This window comes from Peromyscus maniculatus, chromosome 3 (genome assembly GCF_049852395.1).
Source record: "Peromyscus maniculatus bairdii isolate BWxNUB_F1_BW_parent chromosome 3, HU_Pman_BW_mat_3.1, whole genome shotgun sequence".
Taxonomy (NCBI): Eukaryota; Metazoa; Chordata; class Mammalia; order Rodentia; family Cricetidae; genus Peromyscus; species Peromyscus maniculatus.
Genome location: NC_134854.1, coordinates 80,416,965 through 80,437,764, shown reverse-complemented (window position 1 = coordinate 80,437,764; position 20,800 = coordinate 80,416,965). Strand labels below are relative to the sequence as shown.

The 20,800-nt window shown below is 40.5% G+C and overlaps 1 protein-coding gene across 2 annotated transcripts in view; it reads left to right on the top strand.

Moving 5' to 3' along the window:
* The window catches only part of Lancl2 (LanC like glutathione S-transferase 2), a 65,535-nt gene that overhangs the window by 23,421 nt on the left and 21,314 nt on the right, over nucleotides 1-20,800 (top strand). For both annotated transcript variants that reach the window (XM_076566863.1, XM_076566864.1), the window contains exon 2: nucleotides 8,762-8,879. In XM_076566863.1, coding sequence (XP_076422978.1) covers nucleotides 8,762-8,879 — 118 coding nt within the window. The remainder of the gene's footprint in view (nucleotides 1-8,761; nucleotides 8,880-20,800) is intronic.

Sequence of the window (20,800 nt, the reverse complement as noted above, 5' to 3'; positions counted from 1 at the left end):
TCTTTGCCCAATCATCATCACCTTTACCTGACCCTAGATGAGCCTTCCTAGTACTGTGGGACACCAAGCAGTATTTGGTCTTTACACACACAAACTGTGATGCCTAGCTAATATGGAAAGTGTGAACTGAAGTTTACAGCAGGAAACGAAACCCTACAACATGTTTTTTTTTTTTTTTTTTTTTTTTTTTTTTTTTTTTGCAGACCACTGGCTTTCATCAATCCAAAAGCTAAGAGTTTCCCCCTTTTTATTGTAACCAGTCTGCCTATGACCTCTACTCTGAGGTGTTTGATAAATATTTTGATTTATAACTGTGTTCTGTAACTAGTGAAAATCCCACATTAAAATTTCTGCAGTGGGACATCATATTTGAGGGAACCTGAAGCTGTGTCCCCAGGCCATGGACACTCATATTTGGCTGTAGTATAAACTGTCTCTTACTGTTTTTGAAGTGAGAACTGTGTTTTGTGTTGATATCAGGCCTTCTTGCTGTTTTTCTGACCTCTACTCACAACTTAAAAGACATGACTTTTACCCTATCTCTCCTGCTTCTGGTCAAAACAATGGTATCAGAACTCTATTTTTGGCTCTGTAACACAGTCTCACAGCAGATTCCCTGTTCCTCTGACTCTTATAATATTTGTTTCCCTTATCCCATGATGTTCTGTGAACCTTAGGTACAGGAGTTGGGTTGTACATATCCATAAGGACTAGGACTTCACAATCAGTTATTCTCCACATTTCGACCAGTTACAGTTTTATGTAATGTTCTCTATTGGCTTCAAAGAAGCTACTTTGATAGCAGGTGAGAGCTATCGGTGAGTGTAAGGATAAATATTCAGAATACAGTTAGGAATTATGCTCGTTTAGTAAATTGGTGGTAGTAGTCTCTCTCTGAAGATCCATGACCTCACTAGCCCCAAGTAGTTGCCAGGGTTTCCAGTACCAGTCACGATTTCCCACTTGTTGAACAGTCCTTAAGTTCACTTAGACAACTGTTGGTTACCTCTAAAATTTGAGTGCCACTATTGCACCCCCTATTTCTAGCTCTGTCCACATATCTGCAAATGTCACAATGCCATTTTTATTTATAGCTGAAATAGTATTCCATCTTGTATATAGACCATTTTTATTATCCATCCATTGGTTTAAGGACATTTGGGTTGTTTTCATTCCCTAGCTATTTTAAGTAGAGTGGCAATGAACGTGGCTAAACAAGGATCTATAGAGTAGGATGTGGAGTCCTTGGGGCATATGCCAAGAAGTGGCCTAACTGGGTCATATGGGAGATTTATTGTTAGCTTTCTGAGATTTCTCCACCCTGATTTCCAGAGTGACTACATCAGTTTGCATTCCCACCAGCAGTGGTTGAGGGTTCCTGTTTCCCTACATCCTCTCCAGCATTTGTTGTAGATGGTTTTGTTGATGTTAATCATACTGACTAGGGTAAGATGAAATCTCAAAGTTGTTTTAATTTCTATTTCCCTAGTTGCTAAGAACAATGAACATGTTAAAGATATTTCTTTGTCATTTTTATTTATTCTTTTGAGAACTCTGTTCAGATCCATAGTCTATTTTTCAATTATTTTTTTTTATTCTCTGTATTTTGTAGGCAGAGTTTTTCTGTGCTGGCAGCTGCTCTTGAATAACCTCTCAGAGTCTTAATATTAATTATAAATGATCGACCAATAGCACAGGCTTGTTACTAACTAACTCTTACATTTTAAATTAACCCATATTTCTTATCTATGCTTTGCCACGTGGCTTAGTACCTTTTTTTCAGTACAGCATGCCCATCTTGCTTCTCTCTGAGTCTGCTGATGACTCCTGACTCTGCCCTTCTTCCTTCCAGCATTCTCAGTTTGGCTCTCCTGCCTAACCTTATCCTGTTCAGCTATTGGCTTTAAATTATTTATTAAACCAATCATAGTGACATATATTGACACAGTGTAAAGAAATATTCCACAATGTTTAAAGTTCTTTGTACATTCTGGATATTAATCCTCTGTCAGCTGTATTGCTGGCAAAGATTCTTGCCCACTCTGTGAGCTTCTTTATTGCTTGCTTGCTTGTTTCCTTAACTGTCCAGAAGCTTTTTAGTTATATGATGTTTCTCTTATCAATCGTTGACCTCAGTTCCTGGGCAAATGAAGTCCTATTCAGAAAGTCCTTTCTTATTACACCTGTGTCATTAAGGTAATGCTATGGTGTTTGCTTGTTTGTGTGTTTTTTCCCCTAGGAGTTTAAGTATTTCAGGTTTCACAGTGAAGTCATTGATCCATTTGGAGTTAGGCTTGTGTGTGGTGATAGATAGGATCTAATTTGATTCTTCTACATATGGCATCCAGTGTTCCCAGAACCATTTTTGGAAGATGCTATCTTTTTTTCAGTGTATGTTTGTCAAACATCAGGTGGCTGTAGTTATGTGTACACATAAACTATTTTGTTTATTGGTCTGTATGTCTGCTTTTATGCAATAACATTTTTATTACTATGACTGTATAATATAACTTGATATCTGGAATGGTAATCCCTCCAGCATTGCTTCTTGCTCAAGATTGTTTTGAGTAAGTCTTACATTTTCCTTGCATTCTCATTAGCACCTGCTATCATTTGTTTATTGATTTTGGCCATCAGACTGGTGTAACATACAATGTGATTTTGATTTGCATTTCCCTGGTGGTTAAAGATGTCGAACATTTAAGTGTTTCTAAGTCATTTGTGTTTTGTCTCTGAGAAATCTCTGGTTAATTATGTATCTCATTTTTTAATTCAGTTATTTGTTTTCTTAATGTTCAGTTTTTCTTTATATGTTTTAGATACCAACCTATTAGATGAATAATTGGTAAAGATATTTTCTCATTCTGTAGGCTGCTGCATTGTGCAAATGCTGTGCAGAAGTTTTTCAACTTTTTTTTAAAACATTCATTGTTATTCTTAGTACCTTGTAGCTGGAGGGCTTCTCTCCAGGTTCCCCAAGCCCCGCAGTCCCACAATCCACTTATAAAATAATCACTCAGACACTTATATCACTTATAAACTGTATGGCCGTGGCAGGCTTCTTGTTAACTGTTCTTTTATCTTAAATTAACCCATTTTTATAAATCTATACCTTGCCACGTGGCTGGTGGCTTACCGGCATCTTTACATGCTCTTGTCCTGGCAGTGGCTGCAGTCTCTCTCCGCCTCAGCCTTCTGCTTCCCAGAATTCTCCTCTCTCCTTGTCCCACCTACTTCCTGCCTGGCAACTGGCCATCAGTGTTTTATTTATTGACCAATCAGAGCAACAGATTTGATATACAGACCATCCCACAGCACTTTCCCTTTTCTTTTTTTAAAAAGGAAGGTTTTAACTTTTATACATCTCCAAAGCCAGCTTGGTATATTTGGGAATTTGGGCGTAGCTTCTCTTAACTACTTCCTGCTGGAGGGGGGCGCTGTATCTTATGGGGACACAAAGAAAATTTTAGGATCATGGAGTAGTCCGTGAGACGGTATCGTCTGAGCCAGTTGCCTTGAAACGATTCTGGATGTTGGATCATCTGGGCCATGGTATCATCGGAGACCTTTCAGGTGGTCTTGGCTGGTCAAACCTGATGTATCTTAATCTGGAACAAATCCATAGCCTCTGGCTTTCTGTGAAAACAAAAGCAGAACTTCTTTTCCAAAGCAACATATCCTTAAATCCAAATTTTGAAGTCAAGGTACCTTTAAAATATACATTTTGGCATAACTCAACAGCTTTTGTAATCAAATGTTTTTCTTCAGTTACAAATATCAAAGACAACATAATCCAGATTCTCTGTGTGGTAGCCATCGTTACGTGGCTTATTTTTTATATTACCTTGAGCCTTGAGCCTATTGCTTTAAACTGTACCATTCTAAGACTGAAATAGCATTGTGGCTGCTGGCTCCACCCACTTTAGCTGCCCAACATGGCAGTGGTACATTTTCAGCCAGCTCTGGGAGTCATCAAGTCTCAGAAATAGTGGGTCTAAGCTTTCATCAAAGCAGCGTGTAGCCCAGAAACCTCTTTTTTTTTTTTTTTAATAATAGTAAAGACTAAATCTACCACACAGCTTAATGTGCCGCTGGCAGATGCCTCATTCCCGCCATACTGCCGGTCAGACGCACACGCCAGGAACCCGCCAGTGTTCAAACCCGCGTTTTGCGCCGTCTAGCTGTTCATATGAGACAAGAAGCAGGAACCTGGTTTTGGCTCTGTTTAGAATTGGTTATTAAATATTGTCAGGTTTAAGGTGGAAGCTCGAGCCGTTGGGCGCCATTTGTAGCTGGAAGTCTTCTCTCCAGGTTCCCCAAGCCCCGCAGTCCCACAATCCACTTATAAAATAATCACTCAGACGCTTATATCACTTATAAACTGTATGGCCGTGGCAGGCTTCTTGCTAACTGTTCTTTTATCTTAAATTAACCCATTTCTATAAATCTATACCTTGCCACGTGGCTGGTGGCTTACCAGAGTATCTATATGCTGCTTCTCCTGGCGGTGGCTGCAGTGTCTCTCCCCTCAGCCTTCCGCTTCCCAGAATTCTCCTCTCTCCTTGTCCCACCTACTTCCTGCCTCGTCACTGGCCACCAGTGTTTTATTTATATAGAACAATATATGACACCATGGCCCAGATGATCCAGCATCCAGAGCGGTTTCAAGGCAACTGGTTCAAACAATACAGCCTCATGGACTACCCCATAGGTCTAAAATTTTCTTTGCATCCCCATAAGATACAGCGCCCCCCTCCAGCAGGAAGTAGTAAGAGATGCTACGCCCAAATTCCCAAATATACCAAGCTGGCTTTAGAGGTGGAATTGGCTCACTCCCCCTCTAAACCCAGACATATTGCTTAAAAAAAAAAAAAAAATGGTTAGGCAATTCTTGTGTCCCAAATCAGAAGAGCCCTCTGGTGTGGGACAGAGAAAACCAATATTTTTATTTAAAACAGATTGATTATAAATGTGATCTCTTTCTAAAAAAGAAAAGGGGATATAATATAGATATATAGGAGGATATAGAGATGATAAGATAAAAGGATAGATTAATTAACCTACTTTTAAAGAACAACTTGTTTAAAATGTTTTACATTGGTATAGATTTTAGTTTATGTTTAAAATGTTTTACATTGGTATGGATTTTAGTTTATTGATACAAACTTGAAGTTAATATTGTTATACTGTGTATATATATATTTCTATTATTGTTTGAGGTATTATGTTTATGTAACTCATTTAAAATTGTAATGGATAATTAAAAAATAGATTAATAATTAGTCATCTATGATAATCGTATCTGTAGCCATGTTAGTTAAGTTTTCTAGGTATACATAGATATATTTCAGATAGATAGGTAATCTTCAAACACTTCATAGACCTAGAGAATATGGCATTTAAATAACTTAAAATTCTGTTGATGTGAGACACAATTGCTCGTGGCTGCACCAATTGATCCCGAGAGAATGTTGGGCTTCTAAGACATTTCCATTTGGAAGTTTGTCTTTTTGGCACAAAATGGCCTACTGGGCAAAGAACTGCCCTTGCCTTGATGGCTGACAGTACAAATGCAATGCTGTCCTTTCTGGACAAGCGGGACACAAGGAAAGTGACCACTCTACTCTGCCAAGACAGGGTAAGATGGTCTCTCAAAATTCCTGCTTCTGAAAATGGTCTGTCAGATATTCTAGGCCTGTAGCCAATCTGAATGCACCAACAATGCTGAGAAACATTAGGTGACTGTCCAGGCTGCCAGCTGTCTTGGTCTACTCTTGCAAGATTCCCGAAAGTTGCTTGCATCCATCTACCATTTCTCAGGTACCATTATGTTCCTTCTCAGGTCTTTGATGTGGTTGAAAACTAGATAGTTGTAATTTCCTCAGTTATGATAAAAGATAAGTTAGATATAAAACCTTAAACTCACAAATATAAGATAGATAGGACATCTTCTTTAATATTGTAACTATAATTCTTCCTCGGTAATTGTTTTGTTATATATAATTTTACCATGTTAAAGTTAAAACCTTCCTTTTTTAAAAAAAAAAAAAGAAAAAAGGGCAAGTGCTGTGGATATTGTTCTATATAAATAAAACACTGGTGGCCAGTGACGAGGCAGGAAGTAGGTGGGACAAGGAGAGAGGAGAATTCTGGGAAGCGGAAGGCTGAGGGGAGAGACACTGCAGCCACCGCCAGGAGAAGCAGCATATAGATACTCTGGTAAGCCACCAGCCACGTGGCAAGGTATAGATTTATAGAAATGGGTTAATTTAAGATAAAAGAACAGTTAGCAAGAAGCCTGCCACGGCCATACAGTTTATAAGTGATATAAGCGTCTGAGTGATTATTTTATAAGTGGATTGTGGGACTGCGGGGCTTGGGGAACCTGGAGAGAAGACTTCCAGCTACAGTACCTGTGGTATTTCTGTTCAGAAAGCCCTTTCCTGTGCCAATGAGTTCAAGACTATTCACCACTTGCTTCTCTTCTATCAGGTTCAGTGTATCTGACCTTATGTTGAGATCTATGATCTATCTAAAGTTGATTTTTGTGTAGGGTGATGAGCATTGGTCTATTTGCATTCTTCTCCATGCAGCCATCCTGTTTGACAAGTACCATTTGTTGAAGATGCTGTCTTTTTTCCACTGTGTACTTTATCAAATCTCAGGTTCCTGTAAGTATGTGAATTCATATCTGGGTCTTCAGTTTGATTCCAGTAATCAACATGTCTGTTTTTATGCCAATACCATGCTGTTTTTATTACTATATCTCCATAGTACATTTGAGGTCAGGGATGGTAATACTGAACAGCAGTTCTTCTATTATTCAGGATTGTTTAGCCATCCTCAATTTTGTATTTACATATGAAGCTAAAAATTGTTTTTTAAGTTTCTATGAAAAATGATCTTGGGATTTTTATAGAGAGTGCACTGAATTTGTAGATTGCTTTTGGTAGGATGGCCATTTTTACTATATTAATTCTGCCTACCTATGAGCACAGGGGATCTTCCCATCCTCTGGTGTCTTCTTTGCAGCTGTTTTTTGCACTGGGACTTTTACTCAGGAATTTGTTATTTGGTTGTTATTTGTTAGGTCTCATTTCTTCTTTTAGGTGGGTATGTTTGTAATGCAGACTAGTTGAGTTGTCATTTTCCATGTTCAGACCATATTCAAGGTACCATGACGTATCACTAGATCTTCCCCTAGGGTAACTCCAGCAGTAGGACCCCTGATTGCTTGGTTTTACCTAACATTCTGCATATTCTTTTTCTACTTCCTAGAAGTCTTGACTCACTGCTAGGAGTTCCTCTGTGTTGGATGGTCTCGTATATTCTCTATTTCTAAGGACTATTCTGGATGAGTGTCCATGTCGTGTTCCATTTCTGGCCCCTACTCCTGATTTGGTTTGGCTCTGCCCTGTCTTTGGTTCAGACTTTTTCTGGGTGGTGCTTCTATTTGGAACTTACTCTGCATGTGGGTTCCTCTTACCTTTTTGAATGAGTTCCTGGCACTTTTGTGTTCAGTGTGTGTTTGTGCTTTGTGTTGTTTGTGGACTTAGCTTCTTTGGCTAGGTTAGGTACTATTGAAATTAAGTTGTAGAGAAATTGTTGAGTGTTTACTTGTAGGTAGGTAGCTGTAGTTACAGCTAAATAATCTTGCTTAGTTAGTTGTAGAATAGTCTCAACCCTCAATGGAATCTTTGTTGATGGGGCACAGGTCAGTGTGAGCCAGGGTATAGGTTTCTTTTCATGGGGGCTCTATGGATTGGGGAGACTCCAGCTGCAGGTAAGCATTTCTGGCCTCACAGGCTTGGTCTGATGGGATGTGGGGGTGGTGGAAATTAATAGGTGAGTGGGTACATTATCTGGTCTCACTGGGATATCCCAAGTGCATGTGTGAGCTGGTGGGCATACAGTCTCTGACCTCACTGGGGTTGTCCAATGGCACATGGGTTGAAAGGACCTTGAGGGTGTGTAGGTGTGCAGTCCCTGACAAATAGGGGATAGTCTGACAGTGGATGGAACAGGAGGAGCCTTTTATTTGTTTGTTGTTTTTACCTTGAGGCAGGGCCTGGTAGAGCCCAGGGTAACCTTGAACTTACTGTATAGCTAAAACTGGCACTGAGCTCTTTGTCTTCACCTACCACGTCTGGCTTTGTTTGCTATTTTTCTTTAAGAATCATAGCAAGAACATGTTACTGGGAGAGTGATAGTTTGAGATGGCTTGTCACATTGAGTCCTCGGTCACAGAGGGAGAAGAATGCTGGCGTTCAGCTGACTTTCACCTTTTCCCTTTTGAACTTAGTTATGGAACCTAGTTCATGGGTTGGTGCCACCCACACTTAGGGTAGATTTCCTCTCAGTTAAACCTGTTTAGAATTGTCCTCATAGACACACTCATTGGCATGTCTCCTAAGTGACTCTAAATCAAGTCAAGTTGGTGATCTGAATTACTATCACCCAATTTTTCTTATGTTCCTTTATATGATCAAAAATGTTTGTGTAGTCAGATCTTTTGTTCCTTTTCTTTTCTTCTCTGTCCTTGATTTCTATAAATTATTCTTTATGGTACTATTTATGAATGGTAATCCGTATATGGCATTGTTTCATTAAAACATTAACTCTGAAAAGCCATAATAGACTCTGGCCACCTGAGATGTGCCAAATAAGGCCATTTTCTCTATTGTGTCCAGTGCTGCTTTCCGCTGCTTCCATGAAGTTCTCTTCTTGTACAATTTAATTAATTTCTTCCTTTAATTTTTAGATTGTTCCTAACTTCACAAAGCGTATCCAGACCAAAATCAAAGATCTTCTTCAGCAAATGGAAGAAGGGCTGAAGACAGCTGATCCTCACGATTGCTCTGCGTATACTGGCTGGACAGGTGGAGGACATTATGTTCCATTCCTGAACTAGTGTATATAAGCTGAGACTTTGACATTTTCTCCTACTTTAAAATGGTGACATTTATACCCTTGAATCATTAGACAGTTTTATTATGAGCTTTTTTGTAATTTTGTTTCTGAAGAAATACTGTCTGAAGGTTTGATCTTTAATATGTAGTATATTTTTATAACATTATTTAACCTCATACACAGCTATGCAAATGTGTGACAAGAAAAGGTCTACCTTATGATTTATTTTGTTGGGTCTGTTATATTTTTCTTTCTGACAAGTTGTGATGAAATGGTGTGTCAGGTGTGCTTCATAAATGATTACCTTGTTGGTTATACTTAATTTGATTCAAATAATTTTAATTAAATTATTTATATACATAAATATTTTATTTTAATGATAGATTTGTTTATTATATCATTTAAACAAAAAGTCATATAATTCAGAACAAAAAAGTGTGATCTCAAAATTAACTTGCCTTAACTAATTTTACATTTTTGCTGTTGTTCTAACACTGGGATCTTTTCTTCCTGGTTCCCATGATCTATGATGAAGAAACTCAGATGAGATACACAGAGCATAGTTTAGGAAATAGCAAGTATTTATTACAGATTAAAGTGGAGCATGTTGTCAAGGGGATGAAAGTGTAGAGGCCACAGGGATCACTTTGTAGTATAACCTATTGTTAAAGGATCTGAGTGAACAATGGACAAAGTGGTCAGTGGGCAACCTCTGTTTTAGGCCAAATTTACACTATTTCTAGAACAGATGGCTTTTTCTGAGGGCCTTTTCACCTTCAGGGTATTGTCAGTCTGTTTGGGGAAAGATTAGTGGAGAAAGGGACATGGGGCTACTTTTGTCCTTTATGAGGATATCCGACAGCTAGTAATCCTACTAGGTTTAGGGCTCCTGGAACAAGGGTTAGAAAATTATCTGTTAATGGTATGGCTCAAGTCTCATTCTTTTGACTAATAATTAGTTTTGGAACTTGATTGTACAAGTTCTAAATTAGGGAGTGGGCAGCTCCAAGTGCCCCAGGCCTACAATATCTAATGGGCTACTTCATACTACCAGGTAGTCAGAACATTTTCATAGCTATGTATGAGATATGTAAAAGAACAGACCTTGTTCTCTGGAATTACAGGAAAGGCTGACAATCATGCTAGTAATTCACATACAAATTTAGAGACTTTCCTTATTAGCTTTAACATAATTTTTTACTTATTCTTTGAGAATTTTATACACGCATACAACATATTTTGATCATATATACCCCCTACTACCTCTCTTCAAATCCCCAGGACCCCAAACCCATCTTCCTCCCAACTCCATGTATTCTTTTTTATTATTAATAATAATGATAATACCCCCTGAGTCAAATTCATGTTGAGTATCTGTGTATGGGTTCGGGGTCAACCATTAGGGCAAGGACAATCTACCAGCAGCCACCACATCTGCAAAGTGACCCAGGGCAGCCCTTCCCCATCTATCAACCAATCAACCAGCTGGAGTTTAGGCTGGTTTCATCATGTAGAGGTGTTGTACAGGCAACCAAAGCTGTCGTGAGTTGCTGTATGAAACAGCCACGTCATCTCCAGAAGACAGCATTTCACAACTCCTCCCCATCCTCTAGCTCTCTAGCTCTTACATTCTTTCAACCTCATCTTCTGTGATGTTTCCTCAGACATGGAAGGGAGGAGTTTGCTATAGATAACCTATCTCAACCTGAATGCTGACAGTTACTTATTCTCGGCACTTTGATCAGTTACGAGTCTCTGCATTATTCACTGCAGAAAAATAAATGAAAAGCTTCTCAATCTAGGTTAACATCAGCACAGATCTGTTTATGCAAACATAAATATTTATGAGGCACTTTGAAAATATGACCATTTAGTGAAACTGAAATAGTAGATTATTCCTAGGGCCTGTAGCCTTCCCATTCATGGTCTTTTGACTGAGTTTTCAGTGGGGGGTATTGCTAGTGTTTTCTTCTAGCAGTTCCAATGTTTCAGGTTTCACATTAAGGTCTTTGGTCCATTTAAAGTTAGAATTTGTTCAAGGTGATAGATACAGGTCTAATGTCATTCTGTTGCCTGTGGATGTCCAGTTTTTCTAGCACCACCTCTCTTCGGCTTATGTTTTTGGCATCTTTGTCAACTATAAATGGCTGAAGTTACATGTACTCATGTTTAGGTCTTCAGTTTTGTTTCATTGGTCTACATGTCTGTTTTTGGACCAGTATCATAATTATTCTTTTTGTTCAGGATTGTTTTGGCTATCTTTAGTCTTTTGTGGTTCTAGCTGAATTTTAGGATACATTTTTTTCTGTTTCTTTGTTGAGTGAGATAGGGATTATATTGAGTCTGTAAACAGCTTTTTAGAAAAATGGTCAATTTTACAATATTAATTCTATAAATCCATGAACATGCCTCTTTCTTCAGCAGTTTGAAGTTGTTTTTTAACTTTATTTTTATTTACTCTTTGTGTCTTTCACATCATGCGTCTCAATCCGATTAATTTCCCTGATCCTTAGTATCCACCATCTTCCCTTGCAACCCTCCCCCACAAATAAAATAAAATTTAAAAGAAAAAAATGGAAAAAAGGAAAAATCTCATCATGGAAGCTGTGGTGTAACACAGTCATGCAGTAAAACCCTTTGTCCCTATATCTTGCAAGTGTTCAGTGCAAAGAGTCACTGGTCTGCTTTGAGACCTCTAGTTTCTGCTACACTATCGATGCTGGGCCCTCACTGGGACTCCTCTTGCATATCCTGTTGTTGTCCTGTGTCATGGAGATCCTGCAGCTTTGGGACTGCAGAACTGGCCCCTTCGCATGCTCCTGCAGATCATAGATGGGGTGGATGTTGAGGTGGGCCAACTCATAATCCTGGTTCTGGGCCTGGGTAATTGCAGGGTTGGTCAGTCCGCCAGCTCTCCCCTGTCTTCACCACCAGGGTGAGCTCTCTAGCGTTGCCCTGGCTAGGTCACCCTTGTAGGAGTGAGCAAGGGGCGGGGCCAGTTCTCCTGCTTTCACACCCCCAGGGTCGGCTCTCTTACACCTAGACAGTCAGGGGCAGCTCCACTGTGTTGCCCAGGCAAGGTGCAGGGCCGCTCTCCCCAGTGCTGCATCTGGTGCAGGGGCAAGGGCAGCTCTCCTGCTCTTGTGACACAGGTGGTGAGGGGACATCGCTGCCCACCCACACCATCGTATGGCAGGTGAGGGGCAGGGTCTCAGGGGTGGCTCACCTGCACCCCTGTCAGCAGGGTCAGCTCTGCTGTGCTGCCCAGATGAGGAGCAGGGCCCACTCTCCTGAGTGCTGCAGCCGGTGAGGGGGGGGGGGGTCAGCTCCCTTGCCCATCACAGGTGGCAGGGGCAAGGTGGGGAGGGCATCTTTTCCTGGCTCTCCCCACTACACGGCTGATGAGGGGGTATGGCCAGCTCTCCCACTCTCACAACTTCAAGGCCAGCTCACCCCTGCCTCTGCCAACAGGGTCAGCTCTGCTGTGCTGCCCTGGTGAGGAGCGGGGCCTGCTTTCCCGAGTGCTGCCGCTGGTGAGAGGGAGGGTCGGCTCCCTCGTCTGTTGGTTGCAGGCAGAGAAGGGAGAGGGGTAAGGGGTGCATCTCTTCCCTGCCTATACTACCACGTAACAGACAAGTAGTGGGGACAGCTCTCCCATGCTCACAGCTTTGGGGCCGGCTCACCCACACCTCCAACAACAAGCGAGGTGCAGGGCCAGCTCTCCCAAGTGCTGCAGCTGGTGAGGGGCAGGACCAGTTCTCCCTGGTATTGCAGCCAGTGAATGATGGGGCCAACTTTGTACAGTTCTATATTGTCAGCCTTTGGTGTTATCAGGAGCCATCAACATCAACAGAAAATGTGGCTGCATCAGGGCCATGAACCCAGACATGGGCCCCTGCAGCAGCCCAGGCCCAGACCTCACTATGGCCCTGGGTAGCAATCAAGCCACCCATGTCAGGCCCCTCCTCACCACTTTCACCTCTTCTCATATGCCTCTGTCCATAGGACAGGAGCCATTTTGTCTCTTTCTCCCATACTACACCATACATTTGCTTACCATAATAGTGCCATTCTGCCTGTCACAGCAAGGCGCAGGGTGGACTCGTGTTTTCTCCTCAGAGCCCATGGCAGACCTCCCCAGGCCTGCGTGTGGGTCTTCTTGTCCCACTCAGTCCGTCATGGCACTGGATAGGACCGTGCTTCCTCCTCACAAAGAGATCATAATAGTGCCCAACTGCCTGGTGCTTCTGGGCTCCTGGTTAGTGGGCAGGTATTGTTGGAATCCTCCCAGAGGCTTAGGATAGAAAGCCTGGGCTACATTTGGTTGAGTTCCACCAGCCCTAGGTGCATGGTGTGGGATGGAGCTGTTGCTGGAGCTCTCTTACCTGAAGTTTTCATTGTAGAGGTTTCACTTCTTTGGTAGGTTCATTCCGAGATATTTTATTTTCTTTGAGGCAATTGTGAATGGTAGTGTGCCCATGATCTCCTTCTTTGTATGTTATTGATGTATAGAAAGGCTACTGATTTGTTCAAATTGCTTCTGTATTCTGCCACATTGCTTAATTTTTTTGTCATTTCTAGAAATTTTCTGGTAGAATTTGTGAAATTTTTAACTTATAGTCCTTATCTTCTGAAAACAGGGATAGTTTGACTTCTTTCTCTATAATTGTTTAATTTCCATTTTTAATGAAATTGGTTGCTCTAGAGTTTGGTGCATATATGTTGAGGATAATAATTTCTTGGTTAATTGTTTCCTTAATTATAATGAAGTGTCTTTCTTTAACTTTTCTGATTAATTTTAAATTGAAGTCTATTTTGTCAGACATCAGGATAGCAATGCCTGCTTATTTTCTAGACATGTTTGATTGGAGTACATTTAGCCACCATTTTCTCTTAAAATTGTTTCTGTCTTTAAAGCTAAGGTGTGTTTCTTGTAGATAACAGATACATTGATTTTGTTTCTTGGTCCATTCAGGCAGCCTATGTCTTTTGATTGGAGAATTGAGTCTATTCATATTTAAAGTCAGTATTGAAATATTTGTGTTAGTTCCCATCATTGTGTTGCTGAGTTTTGGTGTTACGTTTTCGGTGGTACTTTTGTTTTAGGAATTATGGCATCTATATCTGTCTATGGTCTTTCTCCTTTGCTCATCCGTTTCTTCAGCCTGAATTCAATACTGCTTGTCATTCCTTTAGATTTGGTTTGTTGGACATACGTTGTTTAGCCTGTTTATATCATGGAAAGTTTTTCATTCTTTCACCTATGACAGGTAGTTTTGCTGGGTATTACTCTAGGTTGTCTGTCATGGTCTTTTATGACTTGGCATGTGTTGCTTCATGCTCCTCTGACTTTCATAGTTTCCACTGAGAAATCAGCTGTTATTCTGATGGGTTTTCCTTTATATGTTTGTGGTGATATATTGTATATCAAATAAAGCTTGCCTGAGGATCAGAGGACAAAGCCAGCCACTAGATTAAACATAGAAGGCAGGAAATGGTGGCACATACCTTTAATCCTAGCACTCGGGAGGCAAAGATCTGTCTGGATTTCTGTGAGTTCAAGGCCTCTAGATTCAGTCTAGGAGAGAAATAGAGGCAGGCAGTGGTGGCACATACCTTTAATGCCAGTGCTTGGGAGTCACAGGCCTTTAATCCCAGCACTTGAAGTCTCATGCCTTTGCTACCAGTATTTGCACTAGGAAGGAAGTGAAATATCTGGGCAGAGAAAGGTGTATAAGGTGTGAGGAGACAGGAACTAGAAGCCCTTTCTGCTGAGGACTCAGAAGGATTCAGTCAGAGGATTCGTGGAGATAGGATCTCACCCTCCATTGAGCCTGAGGATTTGGTAGTGGTGAGAAGTTTCTCTAGTGGCTTGTTCCTTTGTCTGTCTGATCTTTCAGCGTTTACCCCAATATCTGGCTCAGGGTTTTTATTATAAGACCATTTAGGATTCGTGTTACATATGTCATTTGTATTTTTTCTCTTAAAGCTCTTAATATTTCTTTCTTTGTTCTATATTATTAGGGTTTTAACTATGATATGCTTTGGGGTGTTTTTTTTCTGGTTTTGTCTATTTAGTGTTCTGTGTGCCTCAGGCATAGGTATATCTTTCCTTAGATTGGGTGAAATTTTCTTCTGTGATCTTACTGAAAATCTTGCCTATACCATTGATTTGGGGTTCTTCTCCCTCATTTATTCTTGTCATTTGAAGGTTTGCTGTTTGCTCCTTTCCTATGTGTTTTTTAATTTTTTATATTCTTTGCTTTTTGAACTAGATCTTCTGCTTTATCTCTGAGTTCTGATAGTCTGTCTGCCTTCTACTTGATTCATTCTACTTGTAAGGCTTTCCTTTAAATTTTCTAGCTGGGTTATGGGTTGTCCCATTTCATCTTCATTTTGGCTTGAGTTTTTTCATTGTTTCTATCTGTTCACTGGATTCTGTTTTAAAGTCCTAGATTGTTTTTGTAATTTCCATTAGCCTTATGTTTGTGTTTTCTTGGGCATCACTAGGGCATTTATTTTCCTTATGTTCCTTCTCTTTAATTTCATTGAGCTGTTTCATTGTGTCTTCTGATACTTAAGGCAATCTCTTAACTTTAACCCCTTATAAAAGCAAAAATCAGATCACATCCTTCCAACATACGATGACATAGAATATGAATTCCTATTCCAAAGGGGGAGAAAGGGAGCATAGTGAAGAAACACTGAATCAAAGAACTACTGAAACCCAGCAGGGCAAATTCCAAATTCTGTGTCTCTATGTCTGATATCTAGAGGCTCTTATGACTCTTCAGATCTCCCACTCCTTCCAGCTTTACTGACTGCAGCACACTTCTCTTTCTGGAGCTGTATCCACTTTCTGTATTCAGTTCTCCTTGGCAGGTATCCTATGGCTCTGGCACCTGCAACAACTTGGGCTCTCCAATGCAAGTCCACAGCTTCCTGCCTCTCTGGGCCTCCATGACGGGACTCCTCTGCCACACACCTGACTTTAACTGTTGAGGAAGATTCCACAACTCCTTTACACTTGTATCCTTAAATCCAGAATCATTTAGCCAAGCTGCCAAACTTTGCTGCTTTCTGAGGCTGGAACATTGCCTCCTCTTCAAATTACCTTTGTATAAGCTTTGACATGTTAGTATTTTTTTTTTAGGCTGGGGAAATCCCTTGGCCTTTTCATTTCATAGAAAACAGGATAGCCTGAGTGGGATTTTATTCCAAGGGTACCACTTCATTTAGCTTCAGGCATTTCTTTAAACTTATCTCTTTGAGCACAGAATTTGGTCCTAACATTACATTCCCTGGTGCTCTTTTTCTCCTCAAAGTAGACATTTTATTATTTCTATTTGCCTGCTTGCTCTTTTTCATTACAGATCTGCATAAAAATGGTTACTAATAAGCATACAAAAGTCACTATAAGTTGTTTTGAAATCTCCTCTGCCATTGCTATTGCTCTAGAACTCTTCAATTTGAACTCTGGAAAATTTTTAGGACAAGGCCAAAAAGCAGCCAAATTTTTGCCAAAATATTCCAAGCATGGTCTGTAGCCCAGTTGCTATTATTCCCATCTGAAACCTCTTGAGCTGGACCCCCATATCCCAAAATGCTGTCAGCACTACTGCCTTCTAAACTCCTACTAGGGTGGCCCATTAAGACCTAATTACAGTATTCAACTGCTTTCCTAATCCAAAGTCCCAAAGTCTTCCACATTCCTCTAAATCAGTGGTTCTCAACCTTCCTACTGCTGCAACCCTTTAATACAGTTTCCCATGTTGTGGTGACCCCCAAACATAAAATTATTCTCATTGCTGCTTCATAACTGCAATTTTGCTATTATGAATCACAATGTAAATAAATATCAAATATGCAGGATATCTGATATATGACCCCTATGAAAGGGTCGTTTGATACCCCCAAAGGGGTCACCATCATAGGTTAAGAACTACTGCTCTAAACAATAGCGTGGTCAGTATTGTCACAGCAATGTCCTAGTCCCTAGTACCAACTTCTACCTTAGCTGTTTGTGGCAGGGTCCTGTGTTGTTGTTCCCTTTGAGGGAGAAGGGCCAAGTAGGCACAGAGTCAACAACACAGACTCTGGGAGAATGTTGAAACAACAAGCTCAGTTTATTCACGAAGAGGCAAGCCTTATATACCCTCCACCCCACACCGGGGGGGGGGGGGGGGAGGGGCGGGGGAGGTCTGATGAATATGCATCAGCTGGTGTGACATGGCTGCCTCTCATTGGTCTGGGTCATCTCCAGATCATGTCTCAGCAGCTGTTGCTAAGGCCCTTAGGCAGACCCAGGTTGGCTCTCAGAAAGTATCTTTTTTACTTGTTTGGGCCTCAAGCTTGTTAGGGATGAGTCATCCCACAGCTGTTGTTCTTTTGTCAAGAGACCTCATGACCAAGGCAACTTATAGAAAGAATCATTTAATTGAGGGCTTGCTTATAGCTTCATAGGGTTAGTTCATGATCACCTCATAGGGAGCATGGTAGCAGGCAGGCAGGTATGGCACTAAAGCAGAGGTTAAAAGCTTGCATCCTGATCCATAGGCAGGTAGTAGAGAGACAGCGAGACAGGGCCTAGCATGGGCTTTTGAAACCTCCAAGTACACCCCAGTGACATACCATCTCCAACATGACCACATGTTCTAATCCTTCCTAAACAATTCTACTAACTGGGGTCCAAGAATTCAAACATATTAGCCTATGGAAGCCATTTTCATTAAACCCATCACACAGAACTTGTGTCAGCTTAGCGATTCTCTCTGGTGATCCTTAGAAATTTGTAGAGAGCTTACTGGATTCTACTGGTTCTCCATAAGAGTTAGGCGCAAGTAGAGGTGGTTGTGGTAGAAGCCAGATTTGGTGACTTATTGGGACCAAGGACTCAGAATGCTAAGTTGGTCCTGGGGATTCTTGGTAGGTGGGTTTATAAACTGTTTCTGGGGTTTTCTACCTGGAGTTCCAGGTCAGATTTCACACAGTTCTAGTACCATGGTAAGTAGGGTGGCTGATAGGCAGGCGGTTGAGCAGAATGTGTCTGGGGGTCCTATTTGGAATTCTGGGTCAGAATTCATGCAAGACCAGTGCCAGGTCAAGCTGTGGATAGGTAAGTAGAAAGCAGGTGGAGAAATGGGTCTGTGGGAGTTACCTGGATTTTCAGGTCAGACTCCACATGGTACCAGGTGGGGTATGGTTAAAGTGACTTCCTGGAGTTCTAGGTCAGACTCCATGAGGTGTCATTGCTAGGCTGGTTGGTGAATGTGGTGATAGACAAACAGGCAAGCAGGCAGGGGAATGTATCTGGGGACCTATCTCTCAAATTATTTTTATGTTAGGCAGTTATCATTATAAACTTTCCTCTTAGGACTGCCTTCACTTTGCCCCAAAGAATTTGGTGCGCTTTGTTTTAATTTTCATTAAATTTCAGGAATTTTTCTATTTCTTTCTTGATTTCTTCAGTGGTCTATTTATCATTCAATAGTGTGTTGTTTGCTTTCCATGAGACTATACTTTTTGTGGTTTCTGTTGCTGTTGATGTCTAGCTTTATCTCATTGTAGTAAGTGGGAGTACAGGATGTTACTTTAGTTTTTCTATATTCATCAGTAATTTCTTGTGTTCAGATATAGGGCCATTTTTGGAAAATGTTCCGTGGCCTGCTGATGAGAATATATATTCTTTAGTGTTTGGGTGGAATGTCCTGTAGATTTTGTTAGGTACATTTGATTTGTTATTCAATTTAATTCCAGTGTTTTTCTGTTGTTTTCTCTGGATGGCTTGTGTGTTGGTGAGAATGGGGTATTGAAGTCACCTACTGTAGGTGGAATTTTCTGTCCTGCCGGCTAGCTCCCAAATAACCACACAGAGACTTATTATTAATGATAAATGCTCAGCTGATAGCTTAGGCTTATTACTGACTAGCTCTTACAACTTAAATTAACCCATTTTTATCAGTCTACATGTTGTCACATGACTCAGCGTTTACCTGCCCTCTTGTATGTCTTGCTTCCTCCCTGTCTAGCTGGTGACTGCCCTTCTTCCCAGAGTTCTTTCTCTCTGGCTCTCCCACCCATACCTTCTCTAGCCTAACTATTGGCCATTTAGCTCATTGACAGTGAGATATTTTCATGGAGGCAAGAAAGATGGATTATATTTCCTAATCCAGTACACTAACCTCTTTTGAGAGTAGGGTGAAATGAGACCACTCATGTTAAGAGTTACTACTGAAAGATGTGTACTAATTCCTGCCATTTTGTTGATTTTTTTCTCCTCCGTAGATTAACCTCCTCTGCTTGGCATTGCAGAGCTTCTTCAATTTCAATAGCTAGTTTTGTTGAGTATAGTAGTCTGGATTGACAGTTGTGGTATTTCAAGATTTAGAATACATCTTACCAGACCCTTCTAGCTTTAAAGTTTTCTGCCAAATAATCAAGTATTATTCTAATGGGCTCAACTTTATAAGATACTTGACCATGCCCTCTTCCCAGCTTTCAATGCCCTTTCTTTATGTTTTTAGTATTTAAGCTATAATAGAGTGAATAGTAAAGTTTTGTGTTGTTTATTTTCTGACCTGGTCTATGTGTGTATGTGCCTGTTTTTCTATGGCCCTGGTGTTCCATGTGTTTATTGTACCTGGATAGAAGTCTTTTTCTCTAGATTTGGGAAATTTTCTTCTCAAATTTTATTAAAATTAGCTTCTATGGCTTTGTTATGTGTTCTTTTTTTTTCTTTGCCTGTAATTCTAAATTTTCTTGGTATTTCAAAGTTCTTCCATGTTCCATTCACATGCTAGAAAAATTATCATTGACCTTTACTGAGTGATCTAATTCCTCTCCCTTGTCTTCCAGCACCAATACTGTATTTTCCACAAGATCTATTCTATTAGTGCAACTTTCCACTGAGATAATTTGATTATTATGTTTTTTCATTTCTAGCTTATTTCAATAGATTTTTTTCCAACAATTCTATTTCCTTATTGAATTCTGTTTTCATATCTTGGAATTATTTCCTCCCTTTTTTGTTGTTCTCCTGGGCTGTATTCATATCTTTTCTGAGTTGTTCAAGCAGAACTATAATCATTCTTTGAATTTTTGCTGAGATTTCTTCCAGTTCATTCTCATTGGGAACCATTACTGTCTTATTAGTAAGTTTTTGAAGTGATATGTTGTCTTGGTCTTTCTTTTCACTTTTGTTTTAGTGCTGGGACGTGGTGTATTTGTTGGTAGAGTTTTTCTTTTTCCCTCCCTCCCTCCCTCCCTCCCTCCCTCCCTTCCTTCCTTCCTTCCTTCCTTCCTTCCTTCCTTCCTTCCTTCCCTCCCTCCCTCCCTCCCTCCCTCCCTCCCTCCCTCCCTCCCTCCTTCCTTCCTTCCTTCCCTCCTTCCTTCCCTCCTTCTTTTCCTCCTTCCCTCCTTCCTTCTGTCCTTCCTTATTTTCAAATCACCCCCTTTCTATGGAGGCTGTACAGTGTTCAGGGGTGGATTATGTTGTAGATGAGTTGGTATGTTTACTTTTGTCCTTAATATTCCCTTCCCTAGAAAGGAAATATTTCTACAAGGAATGGATATATCCTGAGAAGAAACTTTTATGAATGAAAAGTTGGCAAAATAATGCTCAGAGAGCCAGAGAAGAAAAGGCAAGAAAGTGTGTAGAGAGCAGCATACAGATCTCTTTATAAGGCATTACTAAATAGGGGAGGTTGACCTGTGAGGAGAATTGGTACTATAAGCCCACCATCTGAGTTTCCATACTTTCCATAGGAATCCGGTCATAGAAATTGGTAAAGCAAAATGGAATCATTTCCTGTTTGGGCAAGGTGGATGGTCTGATTTATTACCCAATCACCTGGTCTTACAATTTATAGAAATCTGTGAGACAAAGGTTAGA